This window comes from Dipodomys merriami, unplaced genomic scaffold (genome assembly GCF_024711535.1).
Source record: "Dipodomys merriami isolate MVZ:Mamm:240054 unplaced genomic scaffold, mDipMer1.0.p SCAF_11, whole genome shotgun sequence".
NCBI classification, from domain to species: Eukaryota; Metazoa; Chordata; class Mammalia; order Rodentia; family Heteromyidae; genus Dipodomys; species Dipodomys merriami.
In genome coordinates this window covers 22,809,137-22,825,403 of record NW_027202382.1, presented here as the reverse complement: position 1 = coordinate 22,825,403, position 16,267 = coordinate 22,809,137, and the positions used below count along the sequence as shown (strand labels likewise).

Here is a 16,267-nt window from a genome sequence, read left to right as displayed (position 1 = left end):
GATAGGTGCTCAATAAATATTTGTTGTGGCTCATGAGAGGCTGGGAGTGTGAATGCTGCCGTTGTTCATGGAATTAATAAATAGTGGTGACTATTTATCTCTTCTAAAGGCATCAGACAGTCTTTTTATTATACAGTTCTTAGATCTTCCCAGCTTAATTCGACTTGTTGGGTATATTAGCTGTCATAATAGAAGGCAGATTGTTTTGGTGTCAGGATTATTGATACTTGGTTTACATACAGTAAAATTCATTCCTTTGAAGTAGGTAGTTTGATGAAATTTTGCAGATGTACACAGTTATATAATCCTATAGCTACCCCCCAGTCACTGACCAGCGTTCTATTGCTTTGCCTTTTCTAGAATGTTATATAAATGAAACCAGACAGTATATCCTGTTTGTTTTCTATGTCTGGCTAATTTATTTTAGCATAAGGTTCTTGAGATTTATCCATGTTACATGTACCAGTAATTTGTTCCTTATTGTTGCCAAATACTATCCTATTTTTATATCTCCTTCTGCTGATGGCTATTTGGGTTGCTTCCAGTTTGGGGCCGCTTTGTGTAACGCTTCTGTGAACATGTACAAAAGTCTGTGTGCACACCTGCTCTCATTTCTTTTGGGTAAATATCTGGGATGGGATGACTGGGCTACCTTGTAAGCAAATGTATGGCTTTCTAAGATACTACCAAACTACCCAAGCAGCTTTTCCATTTTTCATTCCCAGGGTCTGTGTGATGAGTTTTGGTTGCTCCACATACTTGCTGGCACTTTTTAACTTAAATTTAGTGGTCAGATAATGATATCTCCTTGTAGTTTTGATTTGCATTTCTCTGCAACCAGTAAGCATTTTTACTTATTTGGGAAGGCTTTATTTCAGCAGTCTTACGTATTCTATAGATATGAGTGGCTTCAAAATACCAGCCGTAGCAGAAGTAAAAAATTCTAAATAGAGTAATCAAAGCTTTGATCAACTACTTCCTTCAGGTCCATACTGATCAAAGCAAAGTTGAGATGTGCAAAACCCCAAATTTTATCAGGAGGTCAGGGGGAGGGTCTACCTGGGTGACTGACAACAAGAATGAGAGAGATGATGCCTAGGTCTTGAGCATGAGGATTGAAAGCTAAGCTCATGGTCCCAGTGGCCTTGGGAACAGCTGCTTGGTCTTTACTTCCTACTTTATAGGAAACAGACTTAGATTCATTTATGTTTTATGCCTGCAGAGTCCCCTGGGAAGCTTAGTAGTCCTTTGTGACCCTCTCCAATGTGGCAGGAGCCTGCTGAACACAGAGCTCCTTCCCTGGGGACAATTTGCCAGAATCAGTTAATCAGGCATGAAAAATCACTTAGCACAGGCCCAGGAATAGTACCATCATGAATTCGGAGACACTATTTCTCATGTTCATCCTTTCTTTTAAAAAAACTAATGAAGCACACACACATATTCCCTGATACCTTTTACATACCAAGGAAGACAGTGATAAAGGAGCCAGAAACATTACTGGCTGGACATATCTCACAAGGGAAAGCAGAAGTTGTCGAGATCACTTAGGAAGGGCTCCTAGACCAGGTGACTAGAAGAAAAAGTGATCAGGAAGGGACTCCTCAGACAGTGGCAGCTGAGTGGAGACGCAGAGTGGAGGAGGAATTAGCAAGGCTGACAGTGCTGCAGAAAGTAGTCAGGACCAGGGAAGAGCCCAGTGATGTTTCAGTGGTAGAAGAGAGTACAGTCCATTCCTAGTCCATGAGTCCTTCTCTAGGGCATTGCAGAGCAGGTGGAGAGAGGTGAGAGTCAACTGAAGAGTCATTATGGGAAAGCTTTGGTGAAGGTTGGACTCTTATCATCAGGGTGGTGGAGGCTAACAAAGGGCTGGGAGGGGACATATTTGGGTATTTGGTTTGGTTGAATCATTTTGAGGGCTCTTTGTCAAAGGAAGAGGAGTAGGGGTAAGACTGGAGCAGGGAGACCAGTGAAGTGGCCACTGTGGGTATCAGGAATCAGATGAGAAGCACCTATTGACTAGCATGACTCAAGTGGGATCCTTTCCAGCCAGTAACTGGAAATGTGTAGAAGGGCAGCAATGATGTGTGCTACATTTTGAAACATTGAGAAATCTAGTACATAAGACTGCCTGTTTCTTTTCTTTTCTTTCCTTTCTTTTTTTTTTTTTTTCGTTTGTTTGTTCACTTGGAAAACTGATGTGGAAATGTCCTTTTGGCTTTAGTTACCTGGACAGGACAATTCAATCATTGCTAAATCCTTGTCTTTGGATTGACTTCTTTCTACTATTGATTGCTGTGTTTTGAGATGAGGTGTGTGTGTGTGTGTGTGTGTGTGTGTGTGTGTGTGTGTGTGTGTGTGTGTGTGTGTGTGTGTGTTGAGATGAGGGTGTGTGTGTGTGTGTTGAGATGAAGGTGTGTGTGTGTGTGTGTGTGTGTGTGTGTGTGTGTGTGTGTGTAATTGTGCAGGAAACCAGGAAATGCCAAGGTGGGCTGGAGGGATTGGGACAGAAAGTTTGTGTGTGTCTCCTTGGACCCTGGTGTATGAATCCATGTTTAGAGACCTAGAACCTCAACTTTGGAGGAACATACTCTCCAAGAAAATGCTTCCTGGTCTTTCTTTATTTCTTGTTCTCATGGACACTTTGTAGAGGGGCACTTTGTAGAGGGGCATCTTCTCTTTTTCTCACATCTTTGCTCAGGGCTCAGGCAGGCACTTTGGTGCTTGGGTTTGGCCCTACCCACCCAAACACTAAGTGACTTAGGTTTCACCGTTGCTGCTGTATCCATTTACCTGTGGAGAAATTCAGTGGATTAGCTAGAAGTAATGGGATGTTCTGCTGGGACAGAATATAACCATTTTTCTATGAGCTGGCACTTATAAAATGGAGAAATGTAAGTGAAGAGAAGGGAACTTGTATTTCTTTGTCACTTAGATTGTGCCAGGTAATGTGTTGAGAACTTATGTTACTGTGTAATTCTTAGAGTTTATATAAGGCAGACATTGTCACCCCCACTTTATAATGAGGAAATGGATGCTCAGAGAGCATAAAAGCTTTGGTCAGGACACTTGGTGAGGAAGCCGGGGCTAATGCATGTCTGGGCATTTCTGCTAGGTTGCTTGCCCTTTTCTAATAGCATATTGTGTTACAGCCAGCTTGGTGTTACCTTGGGATGGCAAAGATTCATGTACCTTGTCAATCAGCTAAGTGATTCCCGGAGAGCAGCTTTAATAACAGAGAAATCCAACGAGTCTTTATTCCTGTGTTTCTAAAAATGCAAGCCCTGTCCTAAGCTACTCTCAGAACAACTTGGGGTTTCAAGCATGCTTCTCGCAATGTCATATTAGTGCTATGAGTCCCATTGACATCGAACAAGGGGCTGAAAATGGGTGTGGTAAGGCATACTTAAGTCTTCTTGAAAGACTTTCAGGGGTAGGGGTGGAGAAGTCTGTGTCCTTTACAGATTTTAAGGTCTGACTGCCTCAGAAGAATTGATACTGATTTATTAGATTGCTAATATCCAAGTAAGAATATACCATACCATATTATTTCATCCTTTCTTCTGGATGCTGCAGATTCCCTCCAATCTCTTTTCTAGAACTTTTTGATTCCTTGTGGGGCAGGAGACTAACAGGTAAAATCCTACCAGGGGTTGACCTGTGTTTAGGTCTCCTTTGGATACCTTAAGCCTTAAAAAAAAATACACACACACACACACACACACACACACTTTGGATACCTTAAGCCTTACACACACACACACACACACACACACACACACACACACACACACACACACACACACACACACACACACACACACACACACACACACACACACACACACACACACACACACACACACACAAAAACTCAGGGCCTGGGTGATGTCCTTAGCTTTTTTGCTCAGGGCTGCAACTCCACCTCTGGCCTTTTGATGGTTAATTGGAAGTACAAGTCTCATAGACTTTCCTGCCTGGACTGGAAGAACCTTAAGAACTTAGCCTCCTGAGTAGCTAGGATTACAGGTGTGAACTACTCCAGTTTTTAGTTTTGTATCTATGAGGGATACATCATCCTATTGTTGTTGTTTTCTGTGCCCAGTGTATTGTAGTAATTGTATTAGAAGGCCGATGAGAGCCACAGTAATTGAGTCCTTTCAACCCTCCTGATGACTACCAAGTGCCAACAAAGCCCGGCTTTTACCTGGGCATCCTTTCCTTCTTCTACTTTTTTTCTTTTCTGCCTTTTCCTTACCTTTAACTTTAGCCGAACTGCTTGGGATTATGCCAGCATTAAATAAGTACAGCTGTCTTTTTTGTGCATATGGGCCACACAGAAGCTGTATCTATCCCCTGTTCATTCTTCAGGGAGGCCCCTGTGACATCTGACATCTGTGTTCAGGTGTACGTAAAGCAAGGCCAGAAGTGAGCTGCAAATGTGCTGACTATGGGAGCCCCTCACTTGCACAGATGCTGTATCGGGCCTGCTTTAGGAGACTGATCTCTCTGTGGGATACTATTTTCCTTCCACAGAGGCTCAACTCTTGGGCTGTGTGTAATCACCAGGAAGCCAGATGTTGCTGGCATTTCTTTGGTGCTTACTCACAGTCATCTAATACATGCTGAAGGTTTCCAGATTGGAAAACTGATTTATTGATGATGCTGTGTATCCTATCAGCTTGAAGGATGTAGGTTTGGGACCAGATGCAAATTTGTCTGCCTAGAAGCTTTAGGGAACAGCATAAGTCACTCTAGGCTTGAGGCAGAATTTATAAAAGTTACTAAAATTTTGTGGAAAGGCATACATTTTCTTAGAGAAGAAAGGTACAAGTCCCTAGGATCCAGTGTGCCATTTCCATCCTAAATGAGCGGTTACCTAAGGGAGTCCACTCACATCTGCTTTCATGGGTGTACTTTTCATTTCTGAATGATCACACCAATAGAATTAACACGATTCTGCCGGAACACCTTCTGAAGTCCCATTGTTTAAAGATCTCTGAGGTTGGGTGTTAGGACTTAGCTCATTGAGGAGTGGTCATGACATTTACTAGGGTATTGGAGGTCTCTCAGGTGATAGAGCTGGAACCATAGCTCTCATTGGCGTAGGCTTTGTAGTAATGATTGACTGCTCTCTCTCTCTTTCTCCTGCTTTATCTTTCAGTTAATGACCAGCCACAGCCACTGCCTCCAGGGCTCCCGAGCCACACACCAGTCACTGTGGGTGCCAGAAGAGGTAACATGGCTTGTTGGCCTCAGTTGAGGTTGCTGCTGTGGAAGAACCTGACTTTCAGAAGAAGACAAACAGTAAGTATGGGATTTTTCAGAGGGTTCGGTCATGCTTTCTCCATGGTGTTGGGTTGGGAGTGGAGGAGGAAGCTGACATGGCGGACACTGGACTAGGCAATCCTGATGTGTCTGTGTGGCTTAGCACAGAGGGAACTTTGCATCTGGCAGAAGTGTTAGCTTAATTTGTGCTACAGGTACCCAGGCATGAGTTCTGACTTATGGAACATGGCAGAAAGTTGTCCCTGATCACCTCACTATTTCCTTCCACTGCAGCTCTGGGAGCACCTGGCTCTTCTAGAACATCTCACGACCCCCATGTTTCTGGGAGTTGGGAATCAGTTGACTTACTGGCTCAGCTCTTAGAGATCAGTGACTGCAGCTTCTGTAGTAGTTTGAACTGCCTCCTTTTGCTTTGCCTACAGGCCTGGAGGAACATAAGAACTGAGACTTGTCTTATTTCTCTGGAGGGTTCCCATATGGTTCTGCATGGGCCAGTCTGGCCCTGAAAATCCTGAGATTGCCTTCAGTGCACACAGAAATAGCATTTTTCATGGAGGACTTGAGGGCTGTAAAGCCTCAGGGTGAGCTCCCTGGAGCTGGGGAGTCAGCTCTTGATTTCTTTTATCTGTGATGATCATTCTTCCTTAGTGATACCCTCTAGTCCTCTGGGCTTAGTGACACGTGTCTGTAGTTCCTTTTTGAGTTAAATATATATATATATATATATATATATATATATATATATATATATATATATATATATTTAAGGCTTAAGGTATCCAAAGGAGACCTCAACACACTGGTCAACCCCTGGTAGGATTTTACCTGTCCTGCCTTTTCCTGAGTTCTAAGCTTGTATCCCAACTTGGCTGTCTTAATGATCATTGTTCTGAAACTATGAAGAAGCTTCAAGAGAATTTATTTCATTGTTTCTAAAAATAGAATAGTACTTGGACCTTCTTTTAAAAGAAGAAAAATGTCAAGGTACTTTGTGTTCACTATATTTATGTTAGAATGTCACTTATGTATATTCATAATATACTCCTTATGCTCTGTGATAGCTATACTGTAGGCTATACTGTAACTTTGTAATCCACATAGATTTAAAAATTAAATGCAAAAAATTGTAAAACTGTGCCATTTGAATGATCACCAGAGGTGTGACAGGACAATTCACATTGTGTAGCTGAAACCCAATTTATGAGTTGGAAGGTAAATATATTAGTGTATAATGTAGTATTCATCTTTGGTGTTTAGCTAGTATGTATTACTTTGTGCTAATGATTCAGTTCTTCATCCATTTTTCTTCTTGAATAACTTTTATTTGATGTCATTTGGCTCTATTTTTTTCAGTTTGCATGTGCTTGTTTCTCATTTGTCTGCTACAATTATCTTGGTGCCAACACAATTATACACACAAATGAAAACCTGAACTTTGAAGTCTTGTGCCAAAACTTGATACTAAAGTTAGCTTTCAGAAAATTTCAGATAAGTTTATCAGAATTTGTTTAGATGGCCATTGAATTGAAACACAGGATTTTTTTAAATCTTCACAAAGAACTCAACTATAATTCTTCAAAAAATATGTGTACTGCTTTGACTTTGAGATACACTGATTTTCTTCAGCCACTCATGTTCTAGATGGGGAACTGAATTCTGGGGTCACTAGTAAGAGAATGTAGACTAGAATCTATGGATCCTATCAGTTTTAGGAAAAATATGATGTGTTATATTTTATAAGAATAAGTGCAATATTTAAAATGAGAGCCTCATATATCAGACACAAAGTGGATTGGTAAAGTTAGGTATCAGACTCAGGGCATGTTAGGCTAGCCTGTTACTACAAAGCCCCCACCCCACCCCATCCCTGCCAACCAAGGAGGTTATTAACTGTGTTATCCCTTTTATAGCCCATAAAGTCCCTCCCCCCGCCCCCGCCATCTTGCTATATATAATTTGATGCACAGCGAGATTCTGTAATTTACCAGAGATTTCCACTGCCAGTAAGGAAGCAGAAGTAGGATCCAAATTTGCAGTCTGGCTCCATAGTTGGAACTCAACATTTCCACATCAGATTGCATTTTAGTGGTATCATTGTTCTTTTCGCGGGGGAGAGGTCCTGAGCACTGTCCCTGAGCTTCTTTTGCTCAAGGCTAGTGCTCTACCACTTGTGCCACAGCTCTGCTTCCAGCTTTTGTGAATAGTTTATTGGATGTAAGAGTCTCACACACTTTATTGCCCAGGCTGGCTTCAGTGATTCTTAGATCTCAGCCTCCTAAATAGGCATGAGCCACTGGCGCCTGGCTCTATTCTTTTCTTCTTTTTTCCTGTATCATTTTTTTTCTGTCTTCTATCCCAAATCTTGACATTTCTGACTTCCTTCTTGCCTTAACACCTTGCTCTTTCAGTTGTTCCCATGCCCTAGTGTTCACTGCTTAGCTACTGTATGGTCATGTTCCTTGCTCCTTTCGCAGCCCAGTGGCAGTAACATAGTATATGGAAATTGTCTTGGCTGTGGTGCGTTTACTACTGAGTCATGGAAAGAATCATGTCATCACAACAATGAAAGGGAGCAGCTCAGGGGTAGTCCAGTATAATCTTTTGATCTTAGATTTGGGGAAGCTGAGGCACCAAGCAGAGATTTGGGGAAGCTGAGGCACCAAGCAGAGAAGGGATTTCCCCAAGGTCAACCAAGCAGCCACAGAGCTGAGATCAAAGGCTGATATCTCCTCATTCCAGTCCATTTCAGTGGCTTTTCTTCTCTCTTCTGAATTTTATTTGTAGCTGCACAGAAGTGTCTAGGCTAGAGTAGGAGGAAATGGCAGGGAAGCCTTTTTGTTTTTCTTCTTTCTGTGCTCAGTCAGGAAAGCAATCAGGAGTCCCCTGTCCTGGAACAGGATGTGTGGTTGGATCATCCAGCCCAGGCTGGTCTTCACTGGATTTGAGCTTGTTGCTTCTTGCTTAGTTTTGCTTCTGCATTTCAAAGGGTGAGGATTAGAGAGATAGGCAAGTTTGGTCAAAGGCAATTTGTGGCCAGAGTTCTTGTTGAAAAAGGAAGTAGGGACACAATCTTGGGACACAATCTCCTGACACAACATACTTGAAAAAAATTCTACCTCCCCTTCTCCCTTTCTGATTTCTAAAGGAAATCTATTTTGCTGAATCAGAAAGAAAGGTGATTGATTTCGAGCCAGCAGGCTGAAATGGCCAGAGATCTAGTCCACCTCTTATGAGTTGAAAAGGGGGCTGTGAGGGACACGGGCACCTGGAGAATGTTAATCATGAACATAGTAACTTCTTCCTAGTCCACTTGGCTTGGGTTTCTAGATTATATTGCACAAACATTAGTAATGAGGTTTGTGCTACTTCATTAGCTCAGATAGAACCAACCTATGAGATAGGTGGGAAAGTTAGCTATTTCATAGTAGCTCTTATTCACAATGCATAGAAGTTTATCATTTCCCTGCTCTTGAGATCCTGGCATGCAAACGTTTGGCCAGGAACTCAGCTCAGACCCTTGGGTCATGCTGAATAAGAATTTGCCAAAGAAATGGTAAATGCATTGTTGGTCCGTTGGCTGCAGGTCTTGAGAGGGCTCCCTTGCAGATTCTTGGGGACTCTCAGCGAGGGTTACTTTTCCACTGTTTCTGTTGGGTAAAGAATAGAGTTGAGTTGCAACAGTTGGGTACAAAGCTCAGTTTGGGTCCAAAGTACCAGTTAGCTTGTGTGGGCGACAGTCCCTCAGCACAAACAGGGTTTGGGACAGGAAGAGGGAGGGATTTCAGGGTTTCTTGGATCTTCCTCTGGTTTTAGGTTGAGCTGGAGGCCAAGGTCTCCATGGGACAGTTGGGACAAAGGAGAGTGTAGCCCTATGGTTTCTTTTCTTTTACCTTTACCATGAATTTATTTGTAGTTAGTTCTGATTAGCCACATTTCTGGGGAAATAGATAATTCTATCATTGCATATTGGGATACTCTTTAATCACAAAGGAGGTATTATTCTGAGGTTTTAGAAAATGTACTCAGTGGATAGAAGCTCTGCATCCTCTCCCCACTTCCTGCTTCTGTATCACCTTTCTTCTTTGTCTTTAGTCCTGACCCAGTGGCAGTTTGAACACTGTGGCTTAGGAAATATTTATTTCTCCAAATCTTTAGTTTTTCTCTTCTATAGAATGAAGAAAGCTGGAATAAAATATCATTTGGTATTTCATCTGGACAAATATTGGCTAAGCATCTCTGACTTGTGGAATGTTTGCTGGGTGTTTAGGGCTAAATCAGATACCATCAGACTGATACCACCTCTTGTGCTTCCAGAGCTTAGAGCTTGGTGAGGGAAACAGATAGGAAACATATCAGCGCATACATTTAAAAATGTATCTACAAGCTGGGTGGATGCTGGTGGCTTACATGTTTCTTCCTAGCTACTCAGGAGGTTGAGATCTGAGGATTGTGGTTTGAAGCCAGCCAGGCAGGAAAATCCATGAGACTCTTATCTCTAATTAACCACCAAAAAGCCAGAAGTGGAGATATGGTTCATTTAGAAGAGTGCTAGCCTTGAGCACAAAAGATCAAGGACATGTATTTGAGCCCTAGGAACTGCTCCTCGCCACCTCCCTTCCCGCAACCACACAGTGTAACCCAAATGGTGATAAATGTTATGAAGAAAGCAAACTAGCAAGTATGGTAAGGAATTTTTTAAAATGGAGGACAGTGTCATTTAAGCCTTATCCAGGCAAAGATCAGGAGCTCAGACCTTTCGAACATTGTGTTCTAGGCTGAAACACTGGGTCCAGGAACATAAAGAAGCCATTGATGGACTGAAGGAAGACTGGTGGGAGATGGTAGGGAACAGTAAGGGCCAGATTATGTAGGGCCTTGCAGCTAGGGAACGGCAGTTGAATTTCATTTTATGTACAAAACAAGTTCCTGAGGTAGGCGGGTTATGGTCATTAGGGCCAGTCTTGTGGTTCTTGGTACTGAGACTTGAATGACTACAGTCCTAAAAGCAATAATAATAATCATTACATATATACATTGCATTTCATATTCTGCTTTATTCTTTTATTTAACACTATTTGGTATATTCTCATATCTTCAAATAATTATAATATATTGATATATTGATTGTATTTAATAATTTTGAAAGTACATTTATACCCACTATGTTTCAATGTTTACACTTATTCTGAGAGTTATGAAGTACAATTCTGTTTCACCAATGAAAAAAGTTATTGTTGGTAAGTCAATAAGAGGAGTGTTGGGTCTTTAGCTCCAAAGCTACCCTGGGAAGATATCTGGAAGATGTTCCAGATAGCTTTAAAATCTATCAATGCCGTTTTTATTTTGTTCGTTGAAATCCAATTTCCAACATGCAGTTTGCGATCACAAGTAAGTTACTAAACAGATTTTTATACATATTAGCCTTTCTTACTTTTGTATTGTTCCCTAGGCCAGTGTGGGATTCCTGGGCCACAGTCAGATGGCCCTTAAAGTGTATGACCAACTGTCCTTCCTAAGGCAGGCATTGATTTAAAAAACCATCTTCAATGCGTTAAGCTTTATAATTCCAGGAGGATGGGTCTGTTTTTAAAATCAATTTTCCCTTTTGGCATTGGTCCAGTTTGATTTTTAAGATTTTGCTTTATTCCACACCTGATTAAGTATGTAGTATTAGAAACAGGCATAAAGTAATTTTTTCACCCTCTTATTAGATCATACTACGGCCTTTATTAAACAATGATATCTTTGATAGTTATTCTGGAACTCTATGAAATGTTTAGGAAGCTATTTTAAAGTTATTCATTTGGTTATTTGCTGGGTTTGTATTGCCTTGGTTGTTAATATAACCTAGGCCTGTGCTCTTACTCTGGTGAATAGTCTGATATTTGAGGGAAGTCATTGCTTCTCAGAATATTCTTTGAAAGCCAGGGGCTGGTGGCTCATACCTAAAATCCTAGCTACTCAGGAGGCTGATATTTGAGGATCACTGTTTGAAGCCAGCCTAGGCATGAGACTCTTATCTCCAATAAACTACTCATAAAGAGAGGGAAGTAGAGCTGTGGCTCAAGTGGTAGAGTGTTAGCCTTGAGCAAAAGAAGCTCAGGGACAGTGCCCAGGACCAGTTCAAGCCCCAAGACTGGCAAAAAAAGAAAGAAAGAAAGAAAGAAAGAAAATTCTCTGAAATTTTCAACAGTTTCTTTTACTCATTGAATCTTACTATTTTATGAGGTTCTAAAAAGTATCCTATCACTATTTAAAGTGAAATTAATGTGTGTTAAATCTGGGAAATTTAGGTATAGTTTTCATTAAGAAGAATGGCATACTCATTAATACCTGTCTTATAAGGTTATGTGGTTTTCTTTTATATAAGAATTATATATTTGACATTCAATTAGTGTATAGAATTTTTTGCTTATCTATCTGATTTTTTTTACATTTTCATTGTGAAAATATTGTACAGAGGGGTTACAATTACATGGGCAAGGCTCTATCTGATCTTACTGTGAACAATGTATTTCTTTTTTTCCACATTATATTCTTAGCTGGTTATCACATTCCTATAGCAAGGCAATTCTTTAGGAAAATTTACCTTGGCTATGACCATTTTATCCTTTTTTTTTTTTTCAACTTTAAGTTTTCCAGTTAACTTGGAAGCTTTTTTGAGATTCATGACCAGGATATAAACAGAAAGTATATTTTCATCTTTTTGTTTCTGATGCTTATTATTTTTGATTCTTTTGAAATGGCTCATTGAAATCTCAAGCATCTTTAACTCAGTGCTAAGAAACACTGACTTCTTTTTTCAAGTAAGAACTAAATTTTTTGGCAAAGCCAAAGCGAGGCTCTTGCTTGAGACTAAACTTTATTCCATTGCTTTTCTGTATTCTTCAAACATGGCCCTATCCCTCTCCCAACAGTGAATGAATATGGATAAGTTTTGAGATTTAGGAGCATCATTACTGTGTCCTTAAGCTAGGTAGCTAAGTATATACAGAGTAACCAAATTTTGACCAAATTTCTGCAACCAGCAGAGAAAGTTAGGCATAAATCTCAAATTCCTCTTCCTCTTCTTGTTCTTCTTGTTCTTGTTCTTGTTCTTCTTGTTGTTGTTCTTCTTCTTGTTCTACTTCTTGTTCTTCCTCCTCCTCCTCTTCCTCCGCCGCCTCCTCCTCCTCCCCCTCCTCCTCCTCCTCCTCCTCCTCCTCCTCCTCCTCCTCCTCCTCCTCCTCCTCCTCTTCTTCTTCTTCTTCTTCTTCTTCTTCTTCTTCTTCTTCTTCTTCTTCTTCTTCTTCTTCTTCTTCTTCTTCTTCTTCTTCTTCTTCCTCCTCCTCCTCTTCCTCCTCCTCCTCTTCCTCCTCCCCCTCTTCCTCCTCCCCCTCCTCCCCCTCCTCCTCCTCCTCCTCCTCCTCCTCCTCCTCCTCCTCCTCCTCCTCCTCCTCCTCCTCCTCCTCCTCCTCCTCCTCCTCCTCCTCCTCCTCCTCTTCTTCTTCTTCTTCTTCTTCTTCTTCTTCTTCTTCTTCTTCTTCTTCTTCTTCTTCTTCTTCTTCTTCTTCTTCTTCTTCTTCCTCTTCCTCCTCTTCCTCTTCTTCCTCCTCTTTCTCTTCTTCCTCCTCTTTCTCTTCTTCTTCTTCCTCCTTCCCCTCTTCCTCTTTTTCTTCTCTTGCTCCTCCCCCCTCCCCCTCTCCTTCTCCCTCCCTTCCCCCCCCCTCCTCCCCTTCTTCTTCTGGTCTCATACTTATAATGTTAGCACTCTGCCTGTGAACCACACCCCCAGCCCTGTTTTTTTGCTGGTTATTTTGGAATTGGAGTCTAGCAAACTTCCTGCCCAAACTGGCCTTGAACTACACTCTTCCGGATCTGAGCCTCCTGAGTAGCTAGGATTATAGGTGAGAGCACCAGCACCCTGTTTGGGAAATGTTTTTTTTTGACTACAGTGTTTCCCAACATCCCAACTCCATGACGGGGAGGCATGGGCATGGGTGGTGTGCCAAAACAAGACTTAGAGAGTTTCCTGTGGTGGTTTATAAAGGGGAGGGCTCAGCCTCATCTCTGTGCTATTTATGATCGCCTATGTTAAGATAAGTGCTAGGCCCAGAGATTGAGAGGACACTTAATTTTGATAGTGAGTGCATTAGAATGTCATTGCTGAAGAAGTCAGTTAGGTTTCTAGAAGCTTTGAGGCTTCCTGAGCTTGGAAAATAAGAAATACAGGATAAGGTAAAATGACATGATTTGATTTTGTCACACATGAGCTCCTTAGTTGTTGTTGTGTGAACATGGAAGGCAGTCTCTTCATTCATTCATATACTACTGTCTCGCTTCAGCAAGGGCATTGATGATCAATGTCCATATACTCAGGGTACCAGGCAGGACTTAAGAAGTGGGGTGCATTGTAGCTATGAACAGGCGCTCTTAAGTCAGATTGGCCCCACATCTCACCTCTGTCCTTCCCAATCTCATAGTCTTGGTACTTGGTTAACTTTTTTCATCCTCAGTTTCCTTATCTGTAAAGTAGATATTATTTAATTTTACTGACTGGGTTGTTTGAAGATGAAATGAGCTAATACATGCACAATACTTACTGCCACCCAGGTCTTACTAGGTCCTAGTCTGCTGAGTGTTTTACATTAGTCTCCATTGTTACCATCATCATCATCATGAAGTCATCAATCTCCTTGCCTCTTCCTGCTCTGTGTATGCATACTGGCATCAGCTACTGGCATCAGCTACTAAAAAAATGGCTTGTTGTTGTCAGTGCCATGCGAAGATCTTAGTCATTTTTTTTTCAATTTACCAACAAATATGTGCTGTCCTACAGAACCCTCAATGTGGGCCTTCTGAGATCCAAAGACAAAAGGCTTGACTCACTGGGTCAGATGAGTGTTTGGTAGGACTGGCAAGTGCTACCTTCCACAGAAGGAGCATATTGTAAAGAGTATATGTTTCCTTCACAGCTCTGTGAGAGCTAACGTGACAGATTCAATAGCAGATTCAGTCCAGACTCTGATTGTTTCTTCTTTTATTTTGGTCAGTCTTTGGGCTTGAACCCAGGGATGGGGCACTGTCCCTGAACTCTTTTGTTCAAGGCTCCACAGCTCCACTTGTGGTTTTCTGGTGGTAAATGGGAGATAAAAGTTGTTAGCACCCATCCCCAGAAGACCACCAGACATAGTCGTGTACAAGAAAAAGAGTTTATTTGCCAGCCAAGGCTGACAAGGCCACCTCTAACAAGAGTCTCATGGAGTTTCCTTCCTGGGCTGGCTTCAAATTGTGATCTTCAAATATCAGCCTTCTGAGGAGCTAGGATTACAGGCATGAGCCACTAGCATCTGGCTGATTGTGTCTTACCAGGTGAGATTTATAACTATTTCAACTTGCATCTGTCACTTCTAAAATAATAGTAATAGTATTTACTTTGAAGCATTTTTGTGGATTAAATATTGGGGTTGAGCTATGAACATTTCTGAGTATTGGCTCTTATAAATCTATAGACCATAAGTTCACCTTCTGTCTAGGGAACCCTGATAGTGGGGTATTTCCCACCTGAGACACCTATGGTATCAAATGTGGTTTCTGGATTTGCTAAAGACTGTTTTTTAGTCTCAACCTTGCAGCTAATTGGTTCTGTGACTCACTCTTCCTAGAGCCTTAGCCTTTCATACAATCATGGTTTCTGTCTCACAGGATTGTTCTAAGGATTAAATGAAAGGAACCATATAAATATGCCTATGTTGGGCTATCAATAAGTAGCCACTACTGTTTAATCCTATAAGTGAAATGATAGCTTTCAGAGCATCAGGCTTGATGCTTCATTTAATTTTGCTTTTCTCAGGATTCATTATTTTTTTTCTCAATTTATTTATGGTTGTACCACTTTAAAAAAGAGTTTAATTCCTATCTTTGTTCCTATCTGTTCATAGCTGTAACCCTGGAATGCATAAGAGTTTATGTTCTGCATTTTTCAGTTAATGATGTCTGTGTTTCATAAATACTTTCATAGTGACTGCATAATATATTGCCCAGTAGATGGACCCATTTAATTATTTCTTGATCGCTGAGCAATTAAGTTGTTTCCATTAATTTGCAATTACAATGTTTCAGTGAACGAATAATTTTCACATATATGGCTTTTTGATGTTTTTAAATTTAGTTGCCTAGGATGAATTCCCAGTGATAATACTTGGTCAAAGGGGATAAACATGGCTTTTTGAATACATGTTGCCAAACTTCTTTCCCAAGGGGACCAGTTGATTTATACTTCCATTTTTATTATTTTAAAACTTCAGTCCATTCTCTTACCCAACAAATGTTTTTTAAGTCCTAATCATGTGACAGTCTTAGTGAGAAGAAAGTGACTAGGGGAGAAGCTCATGAATAAATAAGGTTTTCCTGTGCCAAGTCCTGGTAAAGGACCAGAGGACTTAGAGACTCAGAGGAGGGACTTCCAGCTCAGCTGGTAGAGAAGTTTATTTTCATAGAGTTGTCTTTGGAAGAAGGGAAATAACTTTTTTGAAGTGTAATGACAGATAATAGTTTCATATATTTAAGGTACAGAATGTGATGTCTTTTTTTTTAGTTTAATTTAATTTTATTTGTGAACATACTATACACAGGAGTCAATTACATGGGCAGGATAATGCGTACATTTCTTACCAAGCATTGCAGCCTCCTCCTTTGTTTACCCTTCACATCCCTTCCCAGCCTCCCCCCTCCCCACCAATCCCAATCCTTCTCCTTCCAGAATGTGATGTCTTGAAATATATGCATATACATGCATATATCAATTTAAAATGTTACCTATGTGTACATATGTCAGTTTAATATTAGCACAAAATAAAGACTTTACTATGAAGAAAAAAGAAAAGGTTTGTGAGATATGCAAACTTGGAGATTACAATGTCTTCCACTTTGGGATTATTTAAAGACATGTTTAGAGAATCAGCCCCCACTCTGGTCTTAGGGACTCCGCTCTCAGCCT

General features: G+C 41.0%; 1 protein-coding gene across 2 annotated transcripts in view; it reads left to right on the top strand.

Annotated features, from left to right (window-relative positions):
* Window positions 1–16,267, top strand: part of Abca1 (ATP binding cassette subfamily A member 1) — a 125,739-nt gene that overhangs the window by 16,894 nt on the left and 92,578 nt on the right. For both annotated transcript variants that reach the window (XM_070011068.1, XM_070011077.1), the window contains exon 2: window positions 5,165–5,307. In XM_070011068.1, coding sequence (XP_069867169.1) covers window positions 5,242–5,307 — 66 coding nt within the window. In that variant the 5' untranslated portion in view covers window positions 5,165–5,241. The remainder of the gene's footprint in view (window positions 1–5,164; window positions 5,308–16,267) is intronic.